Raw genomic sequence first — 24,619 nt, 5'->3', positions numbered from 1 at the left:
ATACACAAAGACTTCCTCAAGTTTTGCCGGTTTACAATCCAACACTGTCTGTTTCTCTCATTCGTCACTCAATCATCTTCTTCCCTTCCCTTTCAAACCTTCTACCTTTCTCTCTCCTCTAAATTCAAAGCCCTAAATTCTCTGCACATTTCTCACTACCATAACAAAACTAAGCCCTAGTATTTTGGAGGGAAAAATGGCGTCATCTAAGGTGATGCCTTCAACCTCCAATTCTACAAATTCGGATCTCAATTATAATCATCATAATCATAATCTTAATCTTAATAATCATCATTATTATACTAAGAATTCTTCATCGTCTTCTCAAATGATCTCCGATTTTGCCCCCGCAAACGTTGTTTACGCCGATAATCCGGTTGAATCGGGGATGGATACGGCGTTGCTTGATGCGGAGATTACCCTGATTGACGCGGCGGGGGCAATTTCTGCAATTGGGGCTGAGGAGGAGGAGACGGTGGCGATACGACGGCAGACTGGCGAGAGGAAGACGGCGGAAGAGGTTTGGAGGGAGATTGTAGCGGGGAAGAGTGAGAGGAAGGAGTTTAAGGTGGAGGCGGTGGATGAGATGATGACTTTGGAGGATTTTCTGGCGAAGGCAGGGGCGGAGATGGAGGGAGAAGTGGCGGAGGAGGTGGTGGAGGAGGACGTGAAGGTTGGGGTTTCTGGGGATTTGGAGATGAGTGATAGTGGAGGGCTGTTTGATTTTGATCAGTCGTTGGTTCAGTGTTCTTATCCACCACAACCGCAGCCGATGGAAGCTGCCTTGGGTGGTGTGATGGTGTATGGGAATGGTAGTGGTGGTGTAGGAGGAGGGATGGAGGTGATGGGTGGAGTGAGAGGGAAGAGAAGAGGTGGGCCCATTATGGAGCCGTTGGATAAGGCTGCTCAGCAGAGGCAAAGGAGGATGATCAAGAATCGGGAGTCTGCTGCCAGGTCTAGGGAGCGCAAGCAGGTATATCTCTCTCTTTTCTGTAATTTTTGATGAAATTGAGAACTGATTGAATTTCTACTTTTGGAATTGGGTTGGTAGGAATTTAAATCATCAATGAGAACTTCTACTATTTTTTGTTTTGATAGTTGTGGGAACTTCTACTTAGATGGGAGGAGTGTTAACTAAGAAAAGAAAAGATAGGAGGAGTGTTACGGTGTTACCTAATTCACGGAGCGGGTAAGCCGTGTAGGGGAACACGATTCACTATTTGACTTTGTTAAAATGGTTCAAAAGGGTTCCATTGTATCAGTTCGTGGTTCGTACGGTCTTAGCAAATTAGGTAACACTGGGTGGAAGAAGCAACTGTATATCCAGTCTAGAGAGAAAAAGTGGGTGTCTTTTGTTATTTCCCTTGTATATTTTGCTCTATGTTTGTAGTGTTTTATTTGCTTTTTTACATTTGGAATGTGTAGGCTTATCAAGTTGAGTTGGAATCGTTGGCTTTGAAGTTGGAGGAAGAGAATGAACAGCTATTGAGAGAAAAGGTAGGATCTTCAACACTCACTCCCCCTGGCTATAAAAGGGGCGAGGAAGGATAAAGATTACTTTGCTGCTGAGACATTATGTTTTTGTTGTTTGAAATATGTTGTTAATATGATTCATGGTATCACAGTTTGGCTTAAAAGAAATGTCACATTGCTTTACTGTTTCACATTTTTAGGAATCTAGATTGTCTAGAACTCTAGATGAAGTGTTCAGACGATATATTCTTTTATCACTCTTGGTAGTAGTGTTATATGCCTAAAAAGGTTATACTTAGTGTCTTGACCATCTGCTCTGTTTCTATGGGAAAGGAGTATACATCTGAGTTTCTATCTTGGTGGGATTTGGCTGGTTGTTGTTGGTTTATCACTTTATCAGTGTATCACTTAGTATTAGGAAGTTGGCTATGCATCAAATACAAAGACTTTATTCTATTGATAAGTACTTGACTTTCAGAGGGAGTAGTTTGTCCTCCTATGGTTGTCAAAATTCCTTTCATTAGATTTTCTCAAACACTATCTAATATCAAGTTTCTAATTGTATCTTATATGTACAGGCCACATTGGAATTTGGTAATGTTTATGTTGTGGCGTGGTGAAAATTAACATTGCTAAATTTAGTTTAGGAGGTATGTGGTGGGATCTTTATTTTGGATTGTCGACTACAGAGTATTAAATAGTGATAGAAATAATTGTCCTTTTTCGAACAAATGTAGCCTATTAATATGAGTAGCAATAAATTATTACTCCATGTGTTAGGAATTTGATTTATTTTGGTAGGAAGTGGAATTGTGGTTAAAGACGCGACATCCTATTATCCTGTTACTTATCCCTCTTTTTTTCCTCATTCTGTAAATCTAATATATACATATAAAGGAGGCACATTTGCTGAATTATTAGGTGCCATGTAGATATTTTAATTATTAATTACAAACATATACAACTCCATCCAAAATCAAACACTTTACTAATTGGGAAATAAATCTAAAATGAAATTCAATTCAAAATCAAACACTAATGTATTCTAATATATAAAATATAGTAGTTGTAATATGAGTTTTATTTTAACTTAACAATTTAATAGAAAAATCCGTGCATCACACGTGCTAAAATCTAGTGTATATATATATATATATATATATATATATATATATATATATATATATATATATATATATATATATATATTTATATATATATATATATTAAAAGAGGCATATTTGCTGAAATATTAGAGCGCCACATAAGATATTGAATGGTTTCGGCCAATGAGAAATAAGATTTCTAATTTATTTTTGAATTAAAAAAATCGATTGTCACGTAGATAATTAATTAGTGTCACATCGATATGTTAATTCATTCATTACTAATATATACAACTCCATCCAAAATAAAACACTCTAATAATTAAGAAAATAAATCTAAAATAAAATTCATCCAAACTAAACACTAATCTAAAATAAAATTCAATCCAAAATCAAACATTAATCCAATATTAGAGCGCCACGCGGGAAATCTAATGGTTTCGGCCAATGAAAAATAAGATTTTGAAATTATTTTTGAATCAATTAATTATTAATATTACACATATACAATTTCATCCAAAATCAAACACTCTAATAATTAAAAAATAAATCTAAAATGAAATTCAATCCAAAATAAAAAATAATCTAATCTAATATATAAAATATAGCTCTTGGTATATATAAGAGTCTTGTTTTAATTTAACAATTTATAGAATCCGTGCATCGCACGTGCTAAAAGCTAGTTTGGTTATTATCAAAGGATGGAGAAATTTCTCCTTTTTTTTTGGTGAAATTTCTTTTTAATCTTTTTTGAGAATGTTCAGTATGAACAATATGTATCGGGTTCCAGTATTTTGAAAAATGGACTTCTTACTTAATTTTTCTGCAAAAACTACTACAGTGGGATGGTTAAGAAGGTGCAAACTTGACTTATATGATTGGATTGCATACATCTGAGTATCGTAAACCAGCTTTTTAGTTTTCAGATTCAATATTCAAAATGGAAATTAAAAAAAAAAAAAAAACTCAGTGTTCAGGTAGTCATATTCTCAAAACATGTATCCATAGGGTGTTCATGGGCAGTGAAATAGATCTTGTGTGTGATACTAGAATTCTGTTCATCATTTTCAACTATTATTCTATTTATTTCTCCGTTTGACAAACCGACTAGAAATTGCATTGAATCTAATCTCGTTTGCAGATAGGTTGATATATGTGAAAATTGGTTGATGTTGACTTTCAGCCTGTGGTGAACTAAATCCATAACAGTTTGACTAAGAGGGTGTTCTCTTCGACTTATAGGATATTACACTTCTAAATTAGGAATGACCCCACAATTATTATATTGTCTCTCTTCCCATTAAATTTTTTTTGTCCCCACACCCTCTCTCATTCAATTAAAAAAATACTACATTAACTCCTACTCCCTCCTAGGGATGCTAATGAGCCGAGTCGAGCTCGAGTTTAGCTAAACTCGACTCGAACTCGAAAACTTATAGTCAAGCTCGACTCGACTCGAAAACTCACGAGCTTAAAATTTTCAAACTCGACTCGAACTCGAAAACTAAACCCAAGCTCGAACTCGACTCGAAATCGACTCGAAATCAGCTCGAAAACTCAAACTCGAGCTCAAAAACTAAACTCAAGCTCGAAATCAGCTCGAAAACTCAAGCTCGAGCTCAAAAACCGATTCGAAAATCCAAAATTGAGCTCAAACTCGACTTGAATCACGTTCAAATCTTATAAAAAATAAGTTTATACCCCAAATCATTATATCCATTAGCCCAAATGAAAGCCCAATGGAAGTGATTTGTACACTTTCACACTCAAAAGTAATACTTATAACCCTTTCCTTCTTTCCTCCCTCACTTATTTATCAATGTGGGACAAAGATAATATAACCTTTCTTTCTTTCCTCCCTCACTTATTTACCTATGTGGGACAAAATGAATATAATTATTTCCTTCTTTCCTCCCTCATCTATATACCAATGTTGGAGTAACTATAGAAATTTTTTTTGCTGCCAAATAGTGTAATTTAGATGGACGATTTCGATTTTTTTTTTGTCCTTAATAATTTAGCCATCCATTTTAGGAAGAAAAAAAACAAGTATATTTTTTAAGGAACAAAAAAACATAAAATGATGAATAAAAATGATAAAATAAAAAATTTCTATTTTAATAAAATATTATATTATATATATATATAATTCGAGCTTCTCGAGCTTTTCGAGTCGGGTATCAAGTTGCTCGACTCGACTCGTTAAATTTTCGAGTCGATCTCGAGCTAGAGTCGAGCTGATTCGAGTCGAGTTTTGACCGAGCTTTGACCGAGTCGGGTTCGAGTAGCTCGCGAGTTCGCTGAGCTCATAAGCACCCCTACTCCCTCTGTATTTATTTAAGGGATACACTTGTCTTTTCCGGCCGTATTTATTTAAGAGATACACTTGCCATTTTTAGTAACTTATCAACCCCACCATCTAATTAAATAATATATCTACACCCCACCCCCACCACCCCCCACCCCCCACCCCCCACTCCCTAAAATGAGATGGTCCCCACTTGTTTTTCTTATTAAAATATCTACTCAACCTCACTTGTTTTATTACTTTATTTCATTCAATTCTTTTTCTTAATACGCGTGCCCGGCCAAGTGTATCTCTTAAATAAATACGGAGGGAGTATTACATCTACTTTTTCAATAAAATAACAATTGATAACCAAACAACCACTTATCACCTAAAACTTTGTGCAAAGGTAAGTGTAACAACTAATCTTGGACGGAGTGAGTATTTGATTATTATTTACGTTGGTATATTAAGGCTATGTTCTGTTCATCTTATTTTCACTTATTTCAGGAAAAATAAAAGTTCAGATAAGATAAGTGCAGGAAAAATAAGGGTTGGCCATGTACTATTTGTGACTAAAATAAGTTTTGATGAGTTCTAAACAAGTTCAGTTAAGTTCATATAAGTTCATATAAGATGAGTTTAGAAAAAATAAGTGAAAATCAGGTGAATAAAGGGCATCTTAAATAAATCATATTTATAGGGTTATACTCCCTCCGTCCTTTAATACTCGCACCGCTTTCCTTTTCGGTCCGTCCCTTAATACTTGTACCTTTTCTATAAATGGAGTATTTTACCAATATTACACTATTTCTCACACTTATCTACTAACATACCTACACCCCTACTCCCTACAAAAAATCATTTAAAAATTCACACCCCAACTCACCAGTCACCACTCCCCACCCCTTACACATTTCCCACTAACTATATTAAAAAAATACCCCACTATCAACTAACACCCATTAAATTAATAAATCAATTCAAGTGTCTTAAACTCCAAAGGACGGAGGGAGTATTAAAATAATTTATGGTTACTAATTTACGGTTAATAATTATATAGAAGTATCAATGGTTACGTCGGATTTTTAACTCGGATTCGAACTTGATTTTAAAAATAAAGTACTATTATTACAAAGTAATAATTTATATTATTAATAATGACATAAAAGACCTAATTATTAATATAAGAAGTAAATAATAATAACTTTATTAATTTACGATTATTGATATTTACAATCACTATAAATATTCTAATGGCTAAAGTTTAGAAATAATCTAATAAACTTTAAATAAGGTCTTATAAGGTCCAATAAAGTCTTATGGTCCTATAAGTTCAATTCAGATAATTTCAGGTCCTATCAGTGTAAGAGAACACACCCCAATAGGCCTATCTAACTCAATAAAATCATCCACGTACTGGGCTAGTGGCATTTGAGTTATTCTAACCTTTAGGATAGTTTAAGGCGTTGGGATTTTCTACGCCTAAAAGCATTTCGAAGTTCGAACAATTTGGAATTGGTAGAAGCCTTACTCTCTTATATGGTTTTTTTTTAATATCATTCCTATTACATGGTCATGGTCATGTGCATTTATATTTTTATGTGCTTCTTTATGCATTTTTCATGTTCGTTTCAGAAATTATGTAGTATACACTATTCAGGTCCTTGCATATCTGTGTTGCTCGTTTCTGCTCTTACAATAAGAGTTGAGGAAAAAGACAATACCTTATCAAACACTTCTGCCTTACCTTTTACCCTTCTCCTTCAGAGAATTTGGGTTGGCTTTATTATTTCTTCCGTGTCATGTTACACAAGAACTTGACGATATGTTGGTACTAACATTTACTGTTTTGACTTTTGAGTCCCATGCACTACCTCTGTTTTCGCCTTTCGCTTCCTGACTATTTCTATATTGTCAGGGTACAAGAGAACCTGGCATTTATATATTAGCGTGATTTAAGATGTTACCTAGTTGTGTTGTAATTCACAGTGAAATAGTAGCACGAGTGCGTGATTTAGACTTTGCATAGTTGTGCTGTAATTCACAGATCACCTTTGGGATGACTGTCTACAGGGTCCAACAGAACCTCCTGAGTAATCCTTACATGCATGCCCTATGGTTCATGGGGTTTTTATTTTAATTATTTTTTATATAACTTTCGTGCCTTATGATTGTTTATAATTCCTTGCGGAAGTGAAAAAATAGCTTAAATTGTATTGTGCTAATAGCTTGTTTTGTACTAATACCTTGGGTGCCCGGGATGGTGAGATTCAGTATGACTTGTATCACTCCCATTTTGCATGAGTTATGTGACTAAAATGTGTGATATCTTGCTCCCATATCATTCCCTGCTGCTTGCTACACTTTTATATGAAATTCCTGAAAAAAACATATCTTTCAAGTTCACCCAAAAACTTAATAAGTGGTGGCATAAAACACTCCCTGTCTGGAATTAGTTTTTCGTCTTTGCATTTTGTACACTTGCCTTAATTGACTGGCCAAAATTTATTGCACACTGGCTTTTCCAATTAACTTGCTCTTGGTATCTGTTATTCTTTCCGTGCCAAAATATTTACAAAGTATTGTGAGCTGGAGGAAGTATTTATTATTGGAATGGAACTTTTTTTATAACAGGTATATGTTCGAGCTTTAGTAGTATAGATTCGTTGCTTGTTGTCATAGATTACCACCATTTCAAGAAAAGTAACATAATTCTGATACAGTAATACTGACTTTTGGCTGAATGGAATACCATTTTTGGCAACTAATGATGTGTTTTCTTGTATTGCCATGCAGGCAAAGAGGAAAAATGAAAGGTTCAAGCAGGTAATTATTTTATTGTATTTTTCCGATACGAATGAAGTTATTATTTGATTGATTAGCTTAAAATGCAATACTTGGTATAAGAACTTGATATTACCATGTGTCATTTACTATTATAAGATTTAACAGCAAGTGCTATTGCCATAGATAATTGTTTGTGATTTACTATTGCTGTGCTGGTCAATTTGAAACTATGGTAATTGTGACAATTGCAAAAAAGCGTTTGGATGATAACAGCGCTGTTTGAAAACAGTATGTCTGTTGGTTTGGCTTATAATTAGTAAGCAGTAAGAGTGTGTGTCTTAACATCTTCAGAATGAGACCAAAGTTGTCTGCAGGGTTAGCTGACTTGAGAGTTTTCTGTTAGCTACAAACACGAGAGTCAATTTTTGTGCTTAGCAATATGGTTTTTAACTTATAAATAGTGCAAGTTGTTCTTCATGAAATTAGTTTTTGATTGCCTAAGAAGTTGAGGATGGACTCCGATGGAGTAGCTAATATCTCTATGACGAAGAACCTGTTAAGTAGATACCCTGAGTATGGAGAGTGGAACCTTTCCGTTTTGATGCTTTATTTTTTAGGAACGAAGAAAAAGTAAGGTGATTGGAGGTGATGGTAATTGGTAAGGGGTGAAGTAAAGAAAATAAGCTAATGTTGGTAGGAAGAAAAGAAAAGGGAGGGGGGAATAGTTACCCTCACCCACCATCCCACTAGGGTGATTATTACCCTCGTGTGGGGTTAATAGCTTCCCCCTTCCTCGCTTTTCTTCACACCACCACCACTTCTTATCATAACATCACCACATCACCCTCCTTGCAACCACCTTATTTACCTTCATTTTCCTTTTATTTAGTTGATTTTTATTATCCCCGTAATCCATTACCCCCAATCCAAGCATGCCTTTAGAGTGAACAACTTTTGTTACTTTGCGGATATCCCACAATTCCTCTTTGCAATACACGGAATAGTATGCAATTGCTTAAGTTTAGCTATCAGAAAAGATTCTTACCTTATAAAACCCACCGAAGATATGTGGTTCATAGTGTCAATAACTAGATCTATCGTTGAGTGGATGTGTCGAAAGGCATTTGTAATATTTGGACAACTTGGTGGAAAACCCTTAGTATTATAGATAGGACAGTAGGTGATGATATGATTGATGTTTAATGAACAATCTCATTGTCTTAGAATTGACAGTAGCTTTAATCAAGAATGCAGTTGAAAGGCTTGAAGTGAATGAAGCAATAATGAATAGATGGAATACTGAGGCTCACATATTAGATTTGTCATAAGTTTGACTTATAATAGAAACGTGTGGGAATGAAGAACAAGTTATAATTCTTTTTTTTGTGTGTGTGTGCGTGTGTGTGTGTTTTGGGAGAGGGAGGTGGTTCAGACTTCAGATAAGAGGATGAACGAAATATGTTTTAAGACACAGTGTGCAAATTAAACATTTTAAAGAGAAACAATACAATATGTGTTGAAAGTTAACTCATTTGCTAAATTTGGTGGCATGTACTCGACCTGCTGTCGACTTGTGTTGATTAGATGGTAACAGTAACAACCCTAACCTTGTCCGCTCCCTTTTCTGAACCTTCCAGAGACTTGATGACTTGATGCACAGCGTGACTGATTCTCCTTCTGACTTGACTTTCTTTGTTGCTATAACATGTGAAGCACAAGGAAAATGTATCTAAGTGTCCAAACAAGGACAACCTTAGATTGTTACTTGCTATTTTGTTGACTACAATATGGGGTATATGGTAACTTCCTATCCCTTTCTGATGGTGATTCCCCTTTTGCAGCTCATGGAAAAAGTAGTCCCAGTCGTGGAGAAGAGAAGGCCACCGCGTGCTCTAAGGAGAGTTCGGTCAATGCAGTGGTAGTCCCAATGGGTTGGTATTTGATTGGGCGAGCAATCTCATCAATGAAGCCTTGTTTACGAGTGAGAGCTTACCTATTTAAAAGCACACTTATTCTTGACATGCTGATAGAAGAAGATGAGTGTAGATGTAAAAGTTCACTTAGCTAGATAAGGAGAAGCCACTTAACCTGACTGTTAGTAGCAGTAACTCCTAATAGAATATGTCTAATAGTATAAATCAGTTGAATATAGAAAGTTCATTTGTGGTTAACGTATTTGTAAATTTATGTGTAGAAAGAAGGATTACAAATATCTGAAATTTCTGTCTCCAACTTTTTTCATATCTCAACAAATAAAATATCCAAGTCTGGTTTACGGAGAATCCAATATACCAATACCATTATCGCAAGGATATGGAGAAGGTATTCGACTGCATCAGGGATGTTTATAGGTTGTACTTGTACCTAGGTGTATCGAATTTGGTAAGTGGTTAATTAGTGAATTGGAGTTTAAAAAAAATGGAACCCTAACACACGTTTGTTTGTCTACCCATAATGTATATAATTGGTTAATGGTTATGCTTTATCATTGATATCTAGAGTTTACTTGGACATTTTAGTTGTACCATCAAAAAACTTTTGGTCTCATCTGCCTTGTAAATGAACAAATAAGTAAAATAAAGATAGTTGTCTTAACTGTGCAAGAGCATCATTAGGAACAAAAGGTCTTGCGCGCACAAGGTGTACAATAAATTTATTGTACACCAAGACAACTTTTATGCAGTTTTTCGTAACTTTAACCTATTTTTCTGTAACTTTTATATTATAAAATTAAAAAGTTGATAGATAAACATTTTAAAGGGTTAAATGATTAATTTATACATTATTAGTGATTTTGAAGAAATAATTTTTTATTCAAATAAAAAATTTATCATTAAAAAATAGATAACTTTTACATATATTAATGTAACTTTAAAGCATTTTAAGTCAACTTTTACTTCGGTGTACAATATTTATTGTACACCCATTGTAAATAAGAATTTGTGCATTAGGAAAACCAAATTTTCAATATACTCCATTGTGTAACAATGGAATATTCTTTTCATAAGCCGACGAAACAAGACTTGTACAAGAAGCAAGATTTTTTATTTTTTTATTTTTTTATTTTTTAATCAATCCAATGAAATCCTTAGAATGCAAATCTCTTTTCTATTGTTATTACATGCGGCATTGCACACTATGAGGAATCCTACCAAATACGTTGAAAAATCAATGCTTAATTTTTGTTTTAATGTGATAATTAGAAATAATCTTATGATAAATACCAAGTGGGCAAATGTCAAATGTCAAATGTCAAAGTCATGAATTTACCTTAATTTCTTTCTCAATTTGTTGCCCGATCCACATTACCGAGTCACATGCGAGTCCTGTGACATGCTTCATTCTGTAGTCCATCCATTGCTTTTCCGTTCTCAAAGATTGTTCAATTACTTAAAAGTAAATTAGCTTTTGTTTCGGTTTAAAAAAGGATCTTTACTTTATACTAAAACAGATACCAGGAATGACACATATCACTTTCTGGTGCAATTTTTTCCCGTCAAAAGCCTATTTCCTATAATATATCTATTTTTTTTTTTTTTTTAGTTTTTATCATTTTTTATAAATGGTTTATGTATGGAAACAAAATATTGGCTTTCTAAACATGACAATAATAAATACCACATAATAACTTGCTCAAAATTATATTGAAATATTTTTGTCAAATCGATGTATCAATAATAGAAAATATATTTAGTCAATATTTTGATCAAATTAACATATTACGCATATAAAATATGTAATACGTAATAGGACAAAAGTTTCATATCAGATGATTAAATATGAATATGTTCAAGATTTATTAATTATGCATTAGCTTTAGGAGGAGAAATATTTTATAAAAAATATGGTCAAACAATAATTTTAAAATATCCATGTATGCACGGGATATAATCTAGTGATTATATAAAAGTGGTTGTTTAATTATCATTTTAAGTTCTAGTTTTATTGAGAGCTTGTGATTTTACTGGTAATACGAAGTATAAGATTTAAATAAATATGAATTTTGGAGTTGAAAATAATATAGTATAAATTATGTGCTGAATTAATATTGAGTGATAAAAGAGGAGATGAAATGATGAAGTGAAAGAGGCTAATTAATGCATTGGACGATTATTGAGTTAATCTTGAACAAGGAAGATGAAGTGGAAGATGCTTCTTTTTTTTTGGATGTTTCACAATCTTTGCATCATTTCTTTTCTTAGTAAGTTTTTTTGGGTAAAATGTCATAATTACATTTTCTTTTTTCTCATTTGTAAAACATATTTTCTTTTTCATATTTTCTCTCTTTTCTAATCATATGAGCAAAAGTTGTCCAACTTCAACCATTTACCTAATTATTGGTTATTGTGTAACAAAAAATAATGCAAATTTGTAAATCGTAGTAGTAGCAAACTATGAAAAGAAAAAAAAAATTAATAGATGAAAGAAGAGATGACACGTAACTTTTAATTATAATTAGATTCGATTCCGTGCACGCACGGATATCTAAAATTATTATTTGATCATTTTTTGTATAAAATGTTTAACTGATATATTTCTCGTTATAAAGCAAATGCATAATAAATAAATCAGTTGCATACTCATTTAATAATTTAATATGCAACTTTTCGTCCTTCTACGCATTATATGTTTTATATGCTTAATATGCTAATTTGACCAAAATATTAAATAAAAAATACTTTTTCCATTTGATATTCCTATTTGACTAAAATATTACCAAAATCATTTTAAGCAAATTATTATGTGGTACTTCGTATGTATTAGTAGTTGTCATGTTTTATATGCCAATATATTTTTTCCATAAGTAAACAATTTATAGAAAAAGGGAAAAAAAAAAAGAAGTAGATATATTTAAAAAAAAAACAAAAATTGGCAGAAAAATATTACACCAACTAGTGATATGTATCAGTATTATCACTCCCCATGTCTGTTTCAATACTCCGTACGAGTAATAGATTTGACATTTTAGAGACTACGTAATAAATATACGGACTAATATTTATAGTTCCTAGGATCACAACATCACTATCATATATTCGGGCAAATAACGCGAATTTAGATTCAAAGATTCGAAATTTGACACCTAAATATTCGTTGTTGCCACCCTGGCTGGTCCTAGTGTGCATTGTGCATTCTTCTTCTCCTCCTCTCTTTCCAACTTCAATTTTTTGGTCTTCTTTCTTTTTTTTCGAGATTTTCTGCTCGAATTCCCAACTTTTCAATTCTGAAAAAGAAAAGAAAAAAAAGACTTTAGGATCTTAATCCTTGTCTATTAGTACAGTTTCAATCTTTAATCTTTCCGGGTATTTGCCAATTTGTGCAAAGTTTCATCCTTTTGCCATTTTGTTGTTCAAGATTTTGCAAATTTTTGGTGTGAAGTTTGAATCTAGAACTGGGTAAATTGTAATGTAAGAGTTGAAATGGGTGTTAATTCTAGTGATGATTTGGTGAAAACAATTGAAGAAATTTGTGATGGAAGTAGTTGTGATGAAACATCTCAAAGAGTCGACAATGTGACAGAGAAGAAGGATCAGAGGTTTTTTCTGAAGCAGTCATCTCTTTCGAATGGTCTTTTAACTAGAGGTATGTGATTTGTTGCTTTTATGGCTCCTTCATTTATTTTCCATGCTAATGCAAAATGGCTTATGTTAGAGCAAATCTTGATAATTTTAATTGAATAATGAAGTTTAAAGGAGGGTTTATGTAAAAAAAAAAAAAAACCTATTCAGAGAGGGAGGCAAAACATAGGCATAAAACCCTAGTAAAATATTAACGCCCCGTTTATTAAGCAGTCATAAATTGTGGAAATGGTGATGAATTTATATGTAATTTTGTGAGGAAAGCCATTAACACTTCCCCAAACATGTGTTTTTGTTCATAAATTTCCATCACCATACAATACCCTTTAGATTGTTAATGGAACTTTATGAAGAAAGTGATGTATTGTTAATACTCTAATCAGATTTTCTTGATATCTGATATGTTGCTTCATCTACAATGTCCCATGTGCCTGTGTTGGAAACAACTTTCAAAATGTCCACCAATCAATTGAGCGAAAACCTACATCATATATTCATATGTATGCTAGAAATCAGTATACGTAACATTATTATTTTGAATCTTGTAAGAAAGGCTGATTTTAGAATTAAGAGCTTACTAGCTTGTACACAATTAAAATGATTCAAAATTACTTGTTGTATTAACTTGTCATTTTGTAATATTTTTCTTCTGATTGATCAGTGGAGGAGGATTTCACAAAACGTAACCCAGTAGTAACAAAGCTGTCACAGCTTCATTCCATTGGAAGTGTTTCTGCTACTTTTGATGGCATTGCTCCTGATCTGAGGAAATCTATTCCAAGGTTAAAAATTGCCATGCTTGTTGTTGGCACAAGAGGAGATGTTCAGCCTTTTATAGCTGTTGCAAAGAAACTTAAGGCATGTATAAAAACTCTGTTCTGTTATTTGCTCGTCATTTGTTGTGCATTTTCATATATATATATATATATATACAGAAATGGCCTCACTTATTCTTCACCAAGAACTCGGTATCAGTGTGTTATGAACTAGTATAACTGGAGTATGATCAATGGAAGAATCAAAGGAAGTAAACGATGATTGTGATGAATATTATGGAAAACAGAACAATTGATTAGTAGAGGACTATTGCATGGGACTTTTGAGGCTACTACATGGTGGGCTTTTATTTGATATAACTTGACTCAAATGGTAGTGTAAAATTTAGTGGTAGATTCTAGATAGGTATGGGTGCTGTGATTACATGTCTGAATTCAAATGCTATATGTGCAGGAAGTTGGTCATCACGTTCGGTTGGCAACTCATATTAATTTTAGCGACTTTGTCAAGTCAGCTGGTGTCGAGTTCTATCCTTTGGGCGGTGATCCACGCGTTCTAGCAGGATGTAAGTTCCTAAAAGCTCATTTGCTGCTTTCTTTATCTTTTATTTTTTTCCCCTGCATGTTCATTCATATTTATCATTTACTAGGGTGAAAATCCTAACACTTATAAAGCTTCATACTTTGATTACTATTCACCCAATAGTGCATTTACGTGCATGCCCCTCATTTCCTTCTTTGTTTTATTTTGTCTTATTCTTAACAATAGAGCAATTACGGTTTCACCCTTCCATTGCTATACAAAATGTATTGTTTTCTTTGGGTATAATTTCCTATATATTGTACCTTCGAACTATCAATTAAAACGCATATGGTTTCTATTTCCTGTTACATGTAAATCCAACATCTAACTTTAACATATCATTTCTAGCATTTACCATAAATTGTAAGTTCTTAGCTTTTAAGTAACATTTTTACAAAATCCTAACACTTATAAAGCTTCATACTTTGATTACTATTCACCCAATAGTGCATTTACGTGCATGCCCCTCATTTCCTTCTTTGTTTTATTTTGTCTTATTATTAACAATAGAGCATTTACGGTTTCACCCTTCCATTGCTATACAAAATGTATTGTTTTCTTTGGGTATAATTTCCTATATATTGTACCTTCAAACTATCAATTAAAACGCATATGGTTTCTATTTCCTGTTACATGTAAATCCAACATCTAACTTTAACATATTATTTCTAGCATTTACCATAAATTGTAAGTTCCTAGCTTTTAAGTAACATTTTTACAAAAATAATTTTTTATACCTTGGGGGATCGTGCGCGCTAGCGCACGATCCAACAACTAGTAGTTTTAAAATTCTATTTGATCAAATACCTGACTACCTGAGGACAAACACTCATGTTATTTATAATGCTGTGTTTCAAAACAAGTTCCTGGATAACAAGCTTAAAGATCTCACTTTTTATTAACATTGATGCAACGATGCTACAGATGATTTGTTAACATTGATGCTAGTCATGACGTTGATTTGAAGCAAGAGCTTTTAACCTTGATGAATGGATGTATATGATGATAGGAGTGACCAACCCTTTGAATTTGAATTAACAAAAGCAATGTCTCTTAAGCATTCATGATCTGTCAATGATTTCTTCAGAGTACTGTGCATTTTAAATCTCTTCAATGACTTAATTTTGATCATTCATCCTATTCTTTTTAAAAATAATCAGATATGGCAAGAAATAAAGGGTTGCCTGTAGCAAAAGGAGAGTTATCAATTCAGAGGGAGCAATTGGAAGCTATTATGGAATCAATCCTACCTGCTTGTACAGAACCAGACATAAAGACTGGTGCACCGTTTAGAGCTCAAGCAATTATTGCTAACCCTCCTGCTTATGGTATGGTCACGATGCTTAAATGAAAATGTTTTTTGATTTATTGCAAATTCTGAACCTCACCTGCTGAAGTGACGAATTTCATCTTTGAATATCCTCATTTTTCCATATAATCCCTCCATTCCATGCTACTTGTCACATTAAGGAATTTTTTTTGTAAGGAATCATCTTCTATTGTGCTGTTTCACATGATTATACCACTTTTGACCAATAGCCAGCAATTTACGGAGTAGTGTTTCGTCATATTATATGCTTTAGTTTTTTTATTGATAACTATTTTGGGACATTTTAAAAAGGAAAAATTGACTACTAAAATGTGATGGAGGGAGTATTTTTTTTTTGGTTTGGTGGTTGAGTGATTTCAACAAAAAGAAGTTTTAATGTGATCATGCCTCACTATTATTTCTTATTTAAATGCCATAGTTCCTTTAATGTGTTAATTTGGACAGAAGACTTTAACTAATATCTGTATGGGACAGCTGCGCCTTTGTGGTGATTATACTGAACAGCAAAATCATGTGTTATGAAAAAGCATTGGGAGGGAGTGAGCTTGGAGTTACGTGTACTTTGTGAACTGGTCATCCTTTACTTTGTTTCCTCGTTTTACCTCATTTCCTATTGTGTGCATTGCATTCTGTTATTTGGAGGGATTGGAATATGTCGGGCATATATCTTTTATTTATCCAGTTTTATTTCCACATAAGTCCACCTGATGCCCTAATGACATGGTATATCATAACTTGCAGGACAGTCACATGTTGCTGAAGCTCTAAATGTACCTCTACACATACTCTTTACAGTGCCATGGACGTAAGTTTTCTCTCAAAGTTCAATATCTTTTAAATAGATGATTTTCATTAATAAATTTTCCTTTTTTTAGGATAGATTTTTGCTGATTTAGTGTCATAGATGTTATGAAAGTGATTGAAGAGTGTGAATGTCAAACTCTGAAACCATCCTGGCAAGGTTTCCAAGCTTTTAGACAATGCTGTATATCATTTTGGCACCTTAGTGAAACAGCTAAATATTACAGGTAAAAAAGGGGACTAAAGAGACTGAAAAACTTTTAACTAAAAAGACTGAAATATGTGGACGCAACCTGAAAGAAAATATCATAAGGCCTTCAGATATGATTTAGGTGAAGTTGGCATCTTAGTTGATTTGATTAGAACTTAATTGGGTACCGGTTGAGTTTAATTAAAGTGCACATAAGAATATTTTCTAACAATTTTTTGGAATAGGCAGGCCAACTTATGAATTTCCCAGCCCAATAGCTCATTTACCTCAAAGTCCTGGTAACCGGGTATGTTCCTTCACTCCCTAATAAATAATAACCCCAATGCATCAGTAATGGCTAATTCACTGACCCCTTTTATTTGTGGAACTGATGCAGTTGTCATATGTTATTGTTGATCTACTGATTTGGTGGATTATAAGGGGTCATATAAATGACATCAGGAAGAGACAGTTGAAGCTTCCTCCCATTTCATACTTTAGCACGTACTATGGATCTATATATCATTTGCCAACGACATACATGTGGAGTCGTCATGTCTTACCCAAACCAAAAGGTAGTAATAAGTAGCAACTCTTCACCAATAAGTATGCTAAGCCAAATCTGCTGGTGAAAATGAAGAATGTTTTTCACAACTTTGATATTTTTCTTTTTCTTCTTTTTCTGGCTGTCCTAACAACTTGCAGTTCTGATGAAATCTAATGAACTTGCAGATTGGGGACCTGAAGTTGATGTTGTTGGTTATTGTTTCTTAAACCTTGGATATAAGTATCAGCCACAAGAAGAGTTGGTAGATTGGATAAAGAAAGGGCCAAGGCCAATATATGTCGGCTTCGGAAGCATGGTAAAATCCCTTTATCTTTCTCCAGATTTTTATTTATAGTAGTAAATACAATTATTTAAATAATTTATGTTAGAATAGTTATCTAATTTATGTATGTTTAGGATTTTTCTTTTCTGATTGTACACACTTTGTCTATATAGTTTGAAATACAAATCGTCCCTAATTAGGGATTCGCATATTCTATCATGGCATTAGAGCTTACTTACCTAGCCCCATTGTCATTTATTTTAATTTTTTTTACAAAGATTAATTATATTAAGTTTCATGAGGAACCTTTCGTACTCCTCTTCCCAAGCATGGTAGTTGGCTGTCCTAGGTGTTAAGGTTGCAACTTGCAATTGATTGGCCGTCTTTGTCTTCCTCTAAATTACTTAACAACTTCTTGACTTAAAATTTACCAAAACTAAAATGTAATTGTTTCCCTTTGTTAGCTTCTTGATGATTCCAGGAGAACTACAGATATCATCCTTGAAGCACTGAAGCATACCGGACAGCGTGGAATACTTGACCGGGGTTGGGGAGACCTTGGTATTTGTGAGTACCTTTATCTTGCTTTGTTTTCACTTTCTACTTTCTTTGCCCATTTTCCTCTTTCTTTCGTTCACACATATTTGCTTTTCTGTTTCAGTTGATTTTTTTAAGTTCTGTTGAATTATACGTTGTGATGTATGCTCTATGAATGATGATATCTATTTGTACGTTGTATTATTTTAACCTAGTACGTGTCTTGCAGCTTCTGATTTTCCAGATGACATCTTCCTTCTCGAGAATTGCCCTCACGATTGGCTTTTTCCTCAATGTTCTGCAGTGGTGAGTTCTTGTTAAGGCAGTCACTGATTAGGATTTCCATGCATGTGTAGAGCAATATCTGCAAATGGTAAAAAAAAGTTCTGTAATATCCTTGCTCTCTGCTACAAACTTAATTGAGTGAAAAAACCACCATTGTAGCAAAAGCTTACCCTTCCTAAACCTTATTTTATCATGAGTAGGGAGTAGTTCTGAATGAAAAATGTATGTTTATTTTAATGAATTGTGTTTCAAAATTGCAGGTTCACCATGGTGGTGGTGGAACTACAGCAGCTGGACTAAAAGCAGGGGTATGTTTTACAGACCATATAAACTGCTGTAAATGATTTCCCATACTCGTGTATTGGCATAATTTGATAGTTAATTTGAATGAATGGATTACAGTGTCCCACTACAATAGTTCCATTTTTTGGAGATCAGTTCTTCTGGGGTGATAGGATTCATGAGAAAGGATTGGGACCAGAACCTATACCTGTTAACCAGCTCACTGTTGAAGCTCTCTCTAATGCTATCAGATTCATGCTTGACCCTGAGGTAAAATTTCATTCTCCAGACATTCTGTGAATTTTATTAATAAAATTTATCCCTATAGCCAAAAAGGGTTTTGAGTTTAAGATTCAGCCAGAGTCTTTTTCATCATAATAACCTTCTGTCTAAAACAGAATCTTCTGTACTAGATGTAAGTATAATTCAACATGTTGATAATCACAGGTCAAATGTCGTGCAACTGAAATAGCCCAGTTGATGGAGAATGAAGATGGTGTTGCAGCTGCTGTTGATGCATTTCATCGACATCTACCCGATGAATTGCCAGTGCCACCTGCATCGGTAGTGGAAAACCATCATCATCCAAATATTATACAGTGGTTCTTTGTTCAAATTGGAACTATTTGTTGCCAGGTTTGTTCTTAGATTTCTGTAGGTGGGGGTGTGACAAGAGGGTTTGTAAAGCTTTGCCCTCATGTGTTGTTCAAAACTTGTGTCATTCTTTTGTAGTTACTTCATCATTCATTTATTCATTTCATTCTGTATATTTTGTTTCCAACATAAGGTGGTAAAATACATTAGGAAACCCTATTAACGATGGATAGTTTCTTTACATGAATAGTTTGTCAAGTATATTTATTGTCTCATGATGAACTAATGTATTGTAAAATACTAGTGAAATGCATTTTTAGGGACTCACTTTTTTATATTTTTCATCATTTGGGGACTCACCCTTCATCTTTTATCATTTGGGGATTGTCCCCCACTGGAAATATAAAATTTGGCCACTTGATACAAAAAAAAATGTGGATTTTATAATGTTCTTAATCTCAATTCAATTACTCTATTTAAAAGCTGAAACCACTATGCGTATCGCTGAAACCACTATGCGTATGACAATCTCTCCTTTCACCATTTTAACTTTTTTTTTTTGTTCTAAAAAAATCTCTTACCTGGTTATTCTACTATGAAGTATATGATTATAGTTCTATTTGGGGTGACGTTTTTTTTCTTCATCTCCCTTCACAAGATTTTTCTCAATTCATCATGCGTGAGTTATTTGAGAATATGCATGATCAATATGCAAACGTATCTTTTTTCTTTTAAAAAAAACATCTCTATGTTATAACTCGTAATTGGACGGGCCAAAGATATAGTTCAAGTAAACTACAAAACCATAAGCCCATAAATATTTAGGGATGAGCATACTTGTTGTGTTTTGATCCTATTTTAAATATTACCACTAAAAATTACCTGACAAATTTGCAACAAAAATTTCAAAACTATAAGCAAAATCGTAACTAATTGCATGAAGTATTTCGTAAATAACAAGAGATAACAAAGAAGCCATTAAATTCCCAAATTAAAAATAAGAATTTAACTTTAGGAGATTAATGGATGTTCTTTAAAGAGTTTACGAAAAATCTTGAGGTCTTAGTTTTGTGTCATTATTTTTTTTTTTTTTTTTTGGAAGATTATGTTAAAAAAAAGTTAACTAGAATTAGTGATACGCAAATGTAAAGTATATAATTTTCTTTAACCTTGTCGGAATAGTGTTACATTGTCGGAATTAGGTTAACAACCACCAACAATCCCCAACTGATAAAAGAAAATATCATTTTTGATGTTTTGTATTTAAGTGGCAATCCCCAAATGATAGAAAGATGAGTCCCTAAAATGATAAAAGGTATAAAAAGGGAGTCCCAAAATTGGGTCTTTGGGCCCAAAATAGCTGGACGTACCAACCACCCCAATGGACGAGAACAAATTTCTGCCGATCACGATCTTTGTGACGAAGGTTGATCACAACCCAGCTACGGAGAAGACCGAATCCAACGCGAACGTGAATCCATCGCCAATACACGCCGCCGCGACTCCACGCAGCTGTGAATCCACCGCGAAGCTTGCCCAACCATTGGGGCGAGTCACAACCACCATATGTCAAAGTCGGCGGGGAGGATTGGTGGGGTAAGGCCGGTTCTAAGGGTTGGGGAGGCTGGTGGTCTGACGGGGTAGTTAGGGAGAGGAGAGAGATAATTAACAAAATCTCAAATCTTAATTACGTTTTTACCTTTCTTTTATTATTTAAAAAAAAAAAAAAAAAAACTAAAATTTGGAAATTAGTTTATGAATTTCTAAAAATAAAAAATCTGATTTTCATATTTACTAAAATAAATTAATTAATTTTTGGGATAAAAAAAATTAAAAGAGAAGAAAACAAAGGTAAAAGAAAATAATTTATGTGGCTAAACTTAATTTCACTATTGTAATCATCAAACTTTGATGATAAGTCTAGAATTTTCAAGTATAACTTCTTGAGCGATTTCCTTCAATATTGCTTTAAGATTCGTAAATTCGCAAAATACTTTACATTATCACTTATTTCCCACTCTACCGTTCACGTCAGCTGGGTAAACAAAAAACTTTTTTTTTTTTCTCCGATTCAACTTTGAACCGCCAATTCAATTGGCGGTTTGATTTTATGGAAAACCGCCATTTGAATTGGTGGTTTAATGAAATAACAAAATAAATAAATAAATTAAAAAGACGAGCAGTAGCATAATGATGGAGGCGGCGGCAAAAAATCCCCAATTATACGTTGCGACCTCTAAGCCAAAACCGGTGAAGGTGGTCAAATATAGAAGTCCGACAACAAAAGAAATTGAGAAATATACTAATTTGAAGAAGTGCTTGTTAAATTCGTGGGCTATGCAAATGTACCACCTTCAGGCATTCAAATTAAAAATCGATGATGGAAATGGGCTATGAACAGGGTAACTGCGAAGTTCAAAGCTCTGTCGGATCATGCTCATGATGAGTTGCTAGTCAGACTCAAAGGTGGATTGATGGTTGAGCGGCAGAGGGAAATATTATGAGTTCTTTGTGAAAAATATTTAAAAATTTCAAATACTTTTGTAATGTTCTGGGTTCGCAGTGAGTGGCGAAGGAAGAAGCCGAAAGGTCAATACTTAACCGCTATTTGAGTTAACGGTTTATTTTGTACAAACCGCTCATTCAGTTAACGGTTTATGTAATATAACCGTTATTTCAATTGGAGATTTTACGCTGAATAATAATAAAAAAAAGGTACACCGATTTTCTTGTTTACGTGTATGATACTGTAGGAATTTATATAACATGAGAAGTATTTTGAGAATTTACATATTTTCCAGCATTATTGCCGGAAATTGCTCTAACTATTGTGTAAAAGAAAAAAAAATAAAGGTAAAAAAATTAATTTGGCTAAAATTAATTTGACTATTGTGTTCATCAAACCTTGATGATAACGCTAGAATTTTCAAGTTTAACTTCTCCGCAGTACTTTTCTCCCGCGACTACTCCATATTCCACAACACACCCTTTTGTATCTTCCCATCCTCCAGATCCCGACAACAACAACAACAACAATGTCCAACAAATTCACCATCCCGCCGGTGTCCTTTCCATCGTCAGGACCGTCAGCATCAACCGCGTCCACCACTCCCGGTCCCGGCGGTCGCAACCCACCGGGCATGCTCCATCAACGGCAAGTCCCAACCGCACCGTTTCAACCACCACGTCCCTCCTCCCTCCCTTTCATGTCTTTTGACATCGGATCCGCCGCCGCCTCTTCATCTTCCACCTCCTTCCCACCTCCACAACTCCGCCAGGACATCGCCTCCTCCTCCGGCGGCCTCTTCTCTGACGAAATCCCTCTCCTGGAAGAACTCGAGATCAACCCATCCCTAATCTGGCGCAAAACTCGCTCCTTACTCAACCCATTCCGAGTGGATTCATCCCTCCACTCTGATCCCGACCTCTCCGGGCCCTTCCTTTACTACATCGCCTTCGGATTGTTCCAATTACTTGGCGGCAAAGTTCAATTCGGCGTTATCTTAGGCTGGATTGCGATCTCCTCCATTTTTGTTTACTCGATCTTGAACTTTCTGGCTGGTAAAAATGGGAATTTGGATTTGTATCGGTGTTTCAGCGTGGTTGGATATTGTTTGATGCCAATTGTAATCTACTCTGCTGCCTCACTCTTTCTCCCTCCTACCGGAACTACTGTTGGGTTTATTGTTGCTGCAGCTTTCGTGATTTGGTCAACTAGGGTTTGCTCTCGTCTTTTGGCGGTCGATGAATTGGGAGCTTCCGAACACCGTGGGTTGATTGCTTATCCTTGTTTCTTGATTTACTGTCTGTTTTCTATGCTTGTTATGTTTTGATTGAATACTTGGTATTATTGTTGTTGTTGATGTCGGAATACAACAATGTATGTCTTTGTAAGTGTCGAATTAGTATGATCAATGTCACTCTTGCCATTATGATTCTTTGGTTGTTTAACTTTCGGATTGGCTGAGGAGTGAAACCGTTCTCTTTTGCTTGGGTTGCATTGCTGATTATTTGATGTGCATTTATTCTTTTTACCTATAGGACGACACTGAATGTACTGGAATTTGCCAGATTTTCATATCATTGCAATCTTATACACTAGTCTGAAGTTTGTCAATTTTGGAGAGACAAGGTGTGAAATTCTGCCTGAAAAATTATGTGATCTTTGTTTAATTTTAGCTCTCTTCTCTGAAATGTAGGCGAGTTTTGGTTTGATTTGGATGGAAAAGAAGGAAAGGAAATCGCTTTTATTATGTTACCACCGGTCTTATAGACCGATTGATTAAAATGGTAAGAACCTAGTTAAAGGGCTAGATTGATTAAAATGCTTCTTTGGGGTTTTCTTATTGGGTAGGTTGTCATTATATTCTTTTTGCTGTAAGTGTAGAGGGTATGTTAGTAATTCAAGGGGGACAATAAAATTGAATTTACTAAAATAATCTCACATTTTCACTCATATGATAGAGATGTTTGGTTTGATGAATGGCATGGGATTTGATAGGAAAGTAAGGGAAATGAGAGGAAAACTCATTTACAAACTTTTCACTTTCCTTTCCTCCCGAAATTGGAGGAATTTGAAAGGAAAGAGTAAATCAAAAGTTGTCAATTACATTTCTTTCTCTTCCCTTCATTTCCTTCCATTAAACCAAAAATTGGAAAATAAAATCTAATTCATTTCCCTTCTTTTCCCTTCTTCTTTTCTCTTTATTTCCTTTACTAGTATTGAGCCTAATGAGGAGAAGGTTAGTGGGAGTTTATATAATATAAGTAGAGTTTGTGATTCTTCAAGTGTAGATTTTTCTTCCATTTTGTATTGTTGGGACAAGTGTGATTGGTTTACAATTCTCGCTGGATCGATGGGTTCTGGCTTGATGTTGCTGATTTGGTGAGTTAAAGGTTTATGATTACTCAATGTATTCAAGGACTAGAATTACTAGATGTCTGATTTTGAAGCTTGTTATCAACTTTCTGAAAGTTTTGAATGAATCGATCAACAGATTTTATCAACTTATCTTCTTGTGGGGTTATAGTATGCTGTAATTTGTATTTCTAGCCATTTAATTGGGTTTTGTTTTCATGATCAATCCTTGTATTAGTTTACTTAGGTTGATGGGTTGAGTTTGAAGTTTGGAGTAGTCGACATATTGACCAAAATTAAGAAATTGATATCACTTTT

The 24,619-nt window shown here is 34.2% G+C and overlaps 3 protein-coding genes across 5 annotated transcripts; all 3 read left to right on the top strand.

Annotated features, from left to right (window-relative positions):
- Window positions 1–23: 23 nt before the first annotated feature.
- On the top strand, window positions 24–9,938 carry LOC110784826 (G-box-binding factor 4). The gene is made up of 4 exons (XM_021989273.2): window positions 24–973; window positions 1,426–1,497; window positions 7,666–7,695; window positions 9,498–9,938. The coding sequence occupies exons 1-4, from the start codon at window positions 197–199 to the stop codon at window positions 9,576–9,578; spliced, it is 960 nt and encodes a 319-aa protein (XP_021844965.1). The 5' UTR covers window positions 24–196; the 3' UTR covers window positions 9,579–9,938.
- Window positions 9,939–12,708: 2,770 nt separating this feature from the next.
- Window positions 12,709–19,778, top strand: LOC110784827 (sterol 3-beta-glucosyltransferase UGT80B1). Of its 3 annotated transcripts, none has more exons than XM_056827789.1 (13): window positions 12,709–13,239; window positions 13,897–14,097; window positions 14,470–14,577; window positions 15,755–15,922; window positions 16,666–16,729; window positions 17,165–17,222; window positions 17,313–17,490; window positions 17,648–17,778; window positions 18,210–18,312; window positions 18,512–18,588; window positions 18,828–18,875; window positions 18,970–19,119; window positions 19,297–19,778. In XM_056827789.1, the coding sequence occupies exons 1-13, from the start codon at window positions 13,077–13,079 to the stop codon at window positions 19,495–19,497; spliced, it is 1,650 nt and encodes a 549-aa protein (XP_056683767.1). In that variant the 5' UTR covers window positions 12,709–13,076; the 3' UTR covers window positions 19,498–19,778. The 3 variants fall into 3 exon arrangements, with proteins under 3 accessions (XP_056683767.1, XP_021844966.2, XP_021844967.2); XM_021989274.2 differs by having other exon boundaries at window positions 12,710–13,239; window positions 13,897–14,093; window positions 14,466–14,577; XM_021989275.2 differs by lacking the exons at window positions 12,709–13,239; window positions 13,897–14,097 and having other exon boundaries at window positions 14,451–14,577.
- Window positions 19,779–22,344: 2,566 nt separating this feature from the next.
- LOC110784828 (uncharacterized) lies at window positions 22,345–23,381 on the top strand. Its single transcript, XM_021989276.2, has one exon. The coding sequence runs from the start codon at window positions 22,479–22,481 to the stop codon at window positions 23,274–23,276; it is 798 nt and encodes a 265-aa protein (XP_021844968.1). The 5' UTR covers window positions 22,345–22,478; the 3' UTR covers window positions 23,277–23,381.
- Window positions 23,382–24,619: the final 1,238 nt, after the last annotated feature.

Source organism: Spinacia oleracea, chromosome 4 (assembly GCF_020520425.1).
Source record: "Spinacia oleracea cultivar Varoflay chromosome 4, BTI_SOV_V1, whole genome shotgun sequence".
Classification (NCBI taxonomy): Eukaryota; Viridiplantae; Streptophyta; class Magnoliopsida; order Caryophyllales; family Amaranthaceae; genus Spinacia; species Spinacia oleracea.
The sequence above is the reverse complement of the archived record's forward strand: the minus strand, read 5'-3'. Positions and strand labels throughout refer to the sequence as shown.

Excerpts from the sequence above, each read along its gene's own strand:
- LOC110784826 (XM_021989273.2), top strand. The coding sequence starts at position 197 with ATGGCGTCATCTAAGGTGATGCCTTCAACCTCCAATTCTACAAATTCG. Across the intron at positions 974-1,425 it reads GGTCTAGGGAGCGCAAGCAG|GCTTATCAAGTTGAGTTGGA; the intron begins GTATATCTCTCT and ends TGGAATGTGTAG. Across the intron at positions 7,696-9,497 it reads AAAATGAAAGGTTCAAGCAG|CTCATGGAAAAAGTAGTCCC; the intron begins GTAATTATTTTA and ends CCCCTTTTGCAG.
- LOC110784827 (XM_056827789.1), top strand. The coding sequence starts at position 13,077 with ATGGGTGTTAATTCTAGTGATGATTTGGTGAAAACAATTGAAGAAATT. Across the intron at positions 17,491-17,647 it reads TGTCTTACCCAAACCAAAAG|ATTGGGGACCTGAAGTTGAT; the intron begins GTAGTAATAAGT and ends ATGAACTTGCAG. Across the intron at positions 18,589-18,827 it reads TTCCTCAATGTTCTGCAGTG|GTTCACCATGGTGGTGGTGG; the intron begins GTGAGTTCTTGT and ends TCAAAATTGCAG.
- LOC110784828 (XM_021989276.2), top strand. The coding sequence starts at position 22,479 with ATGTCCAACAAATTCACCATCCCGCCGGTGTCCTTTCCATCGTCAGGA.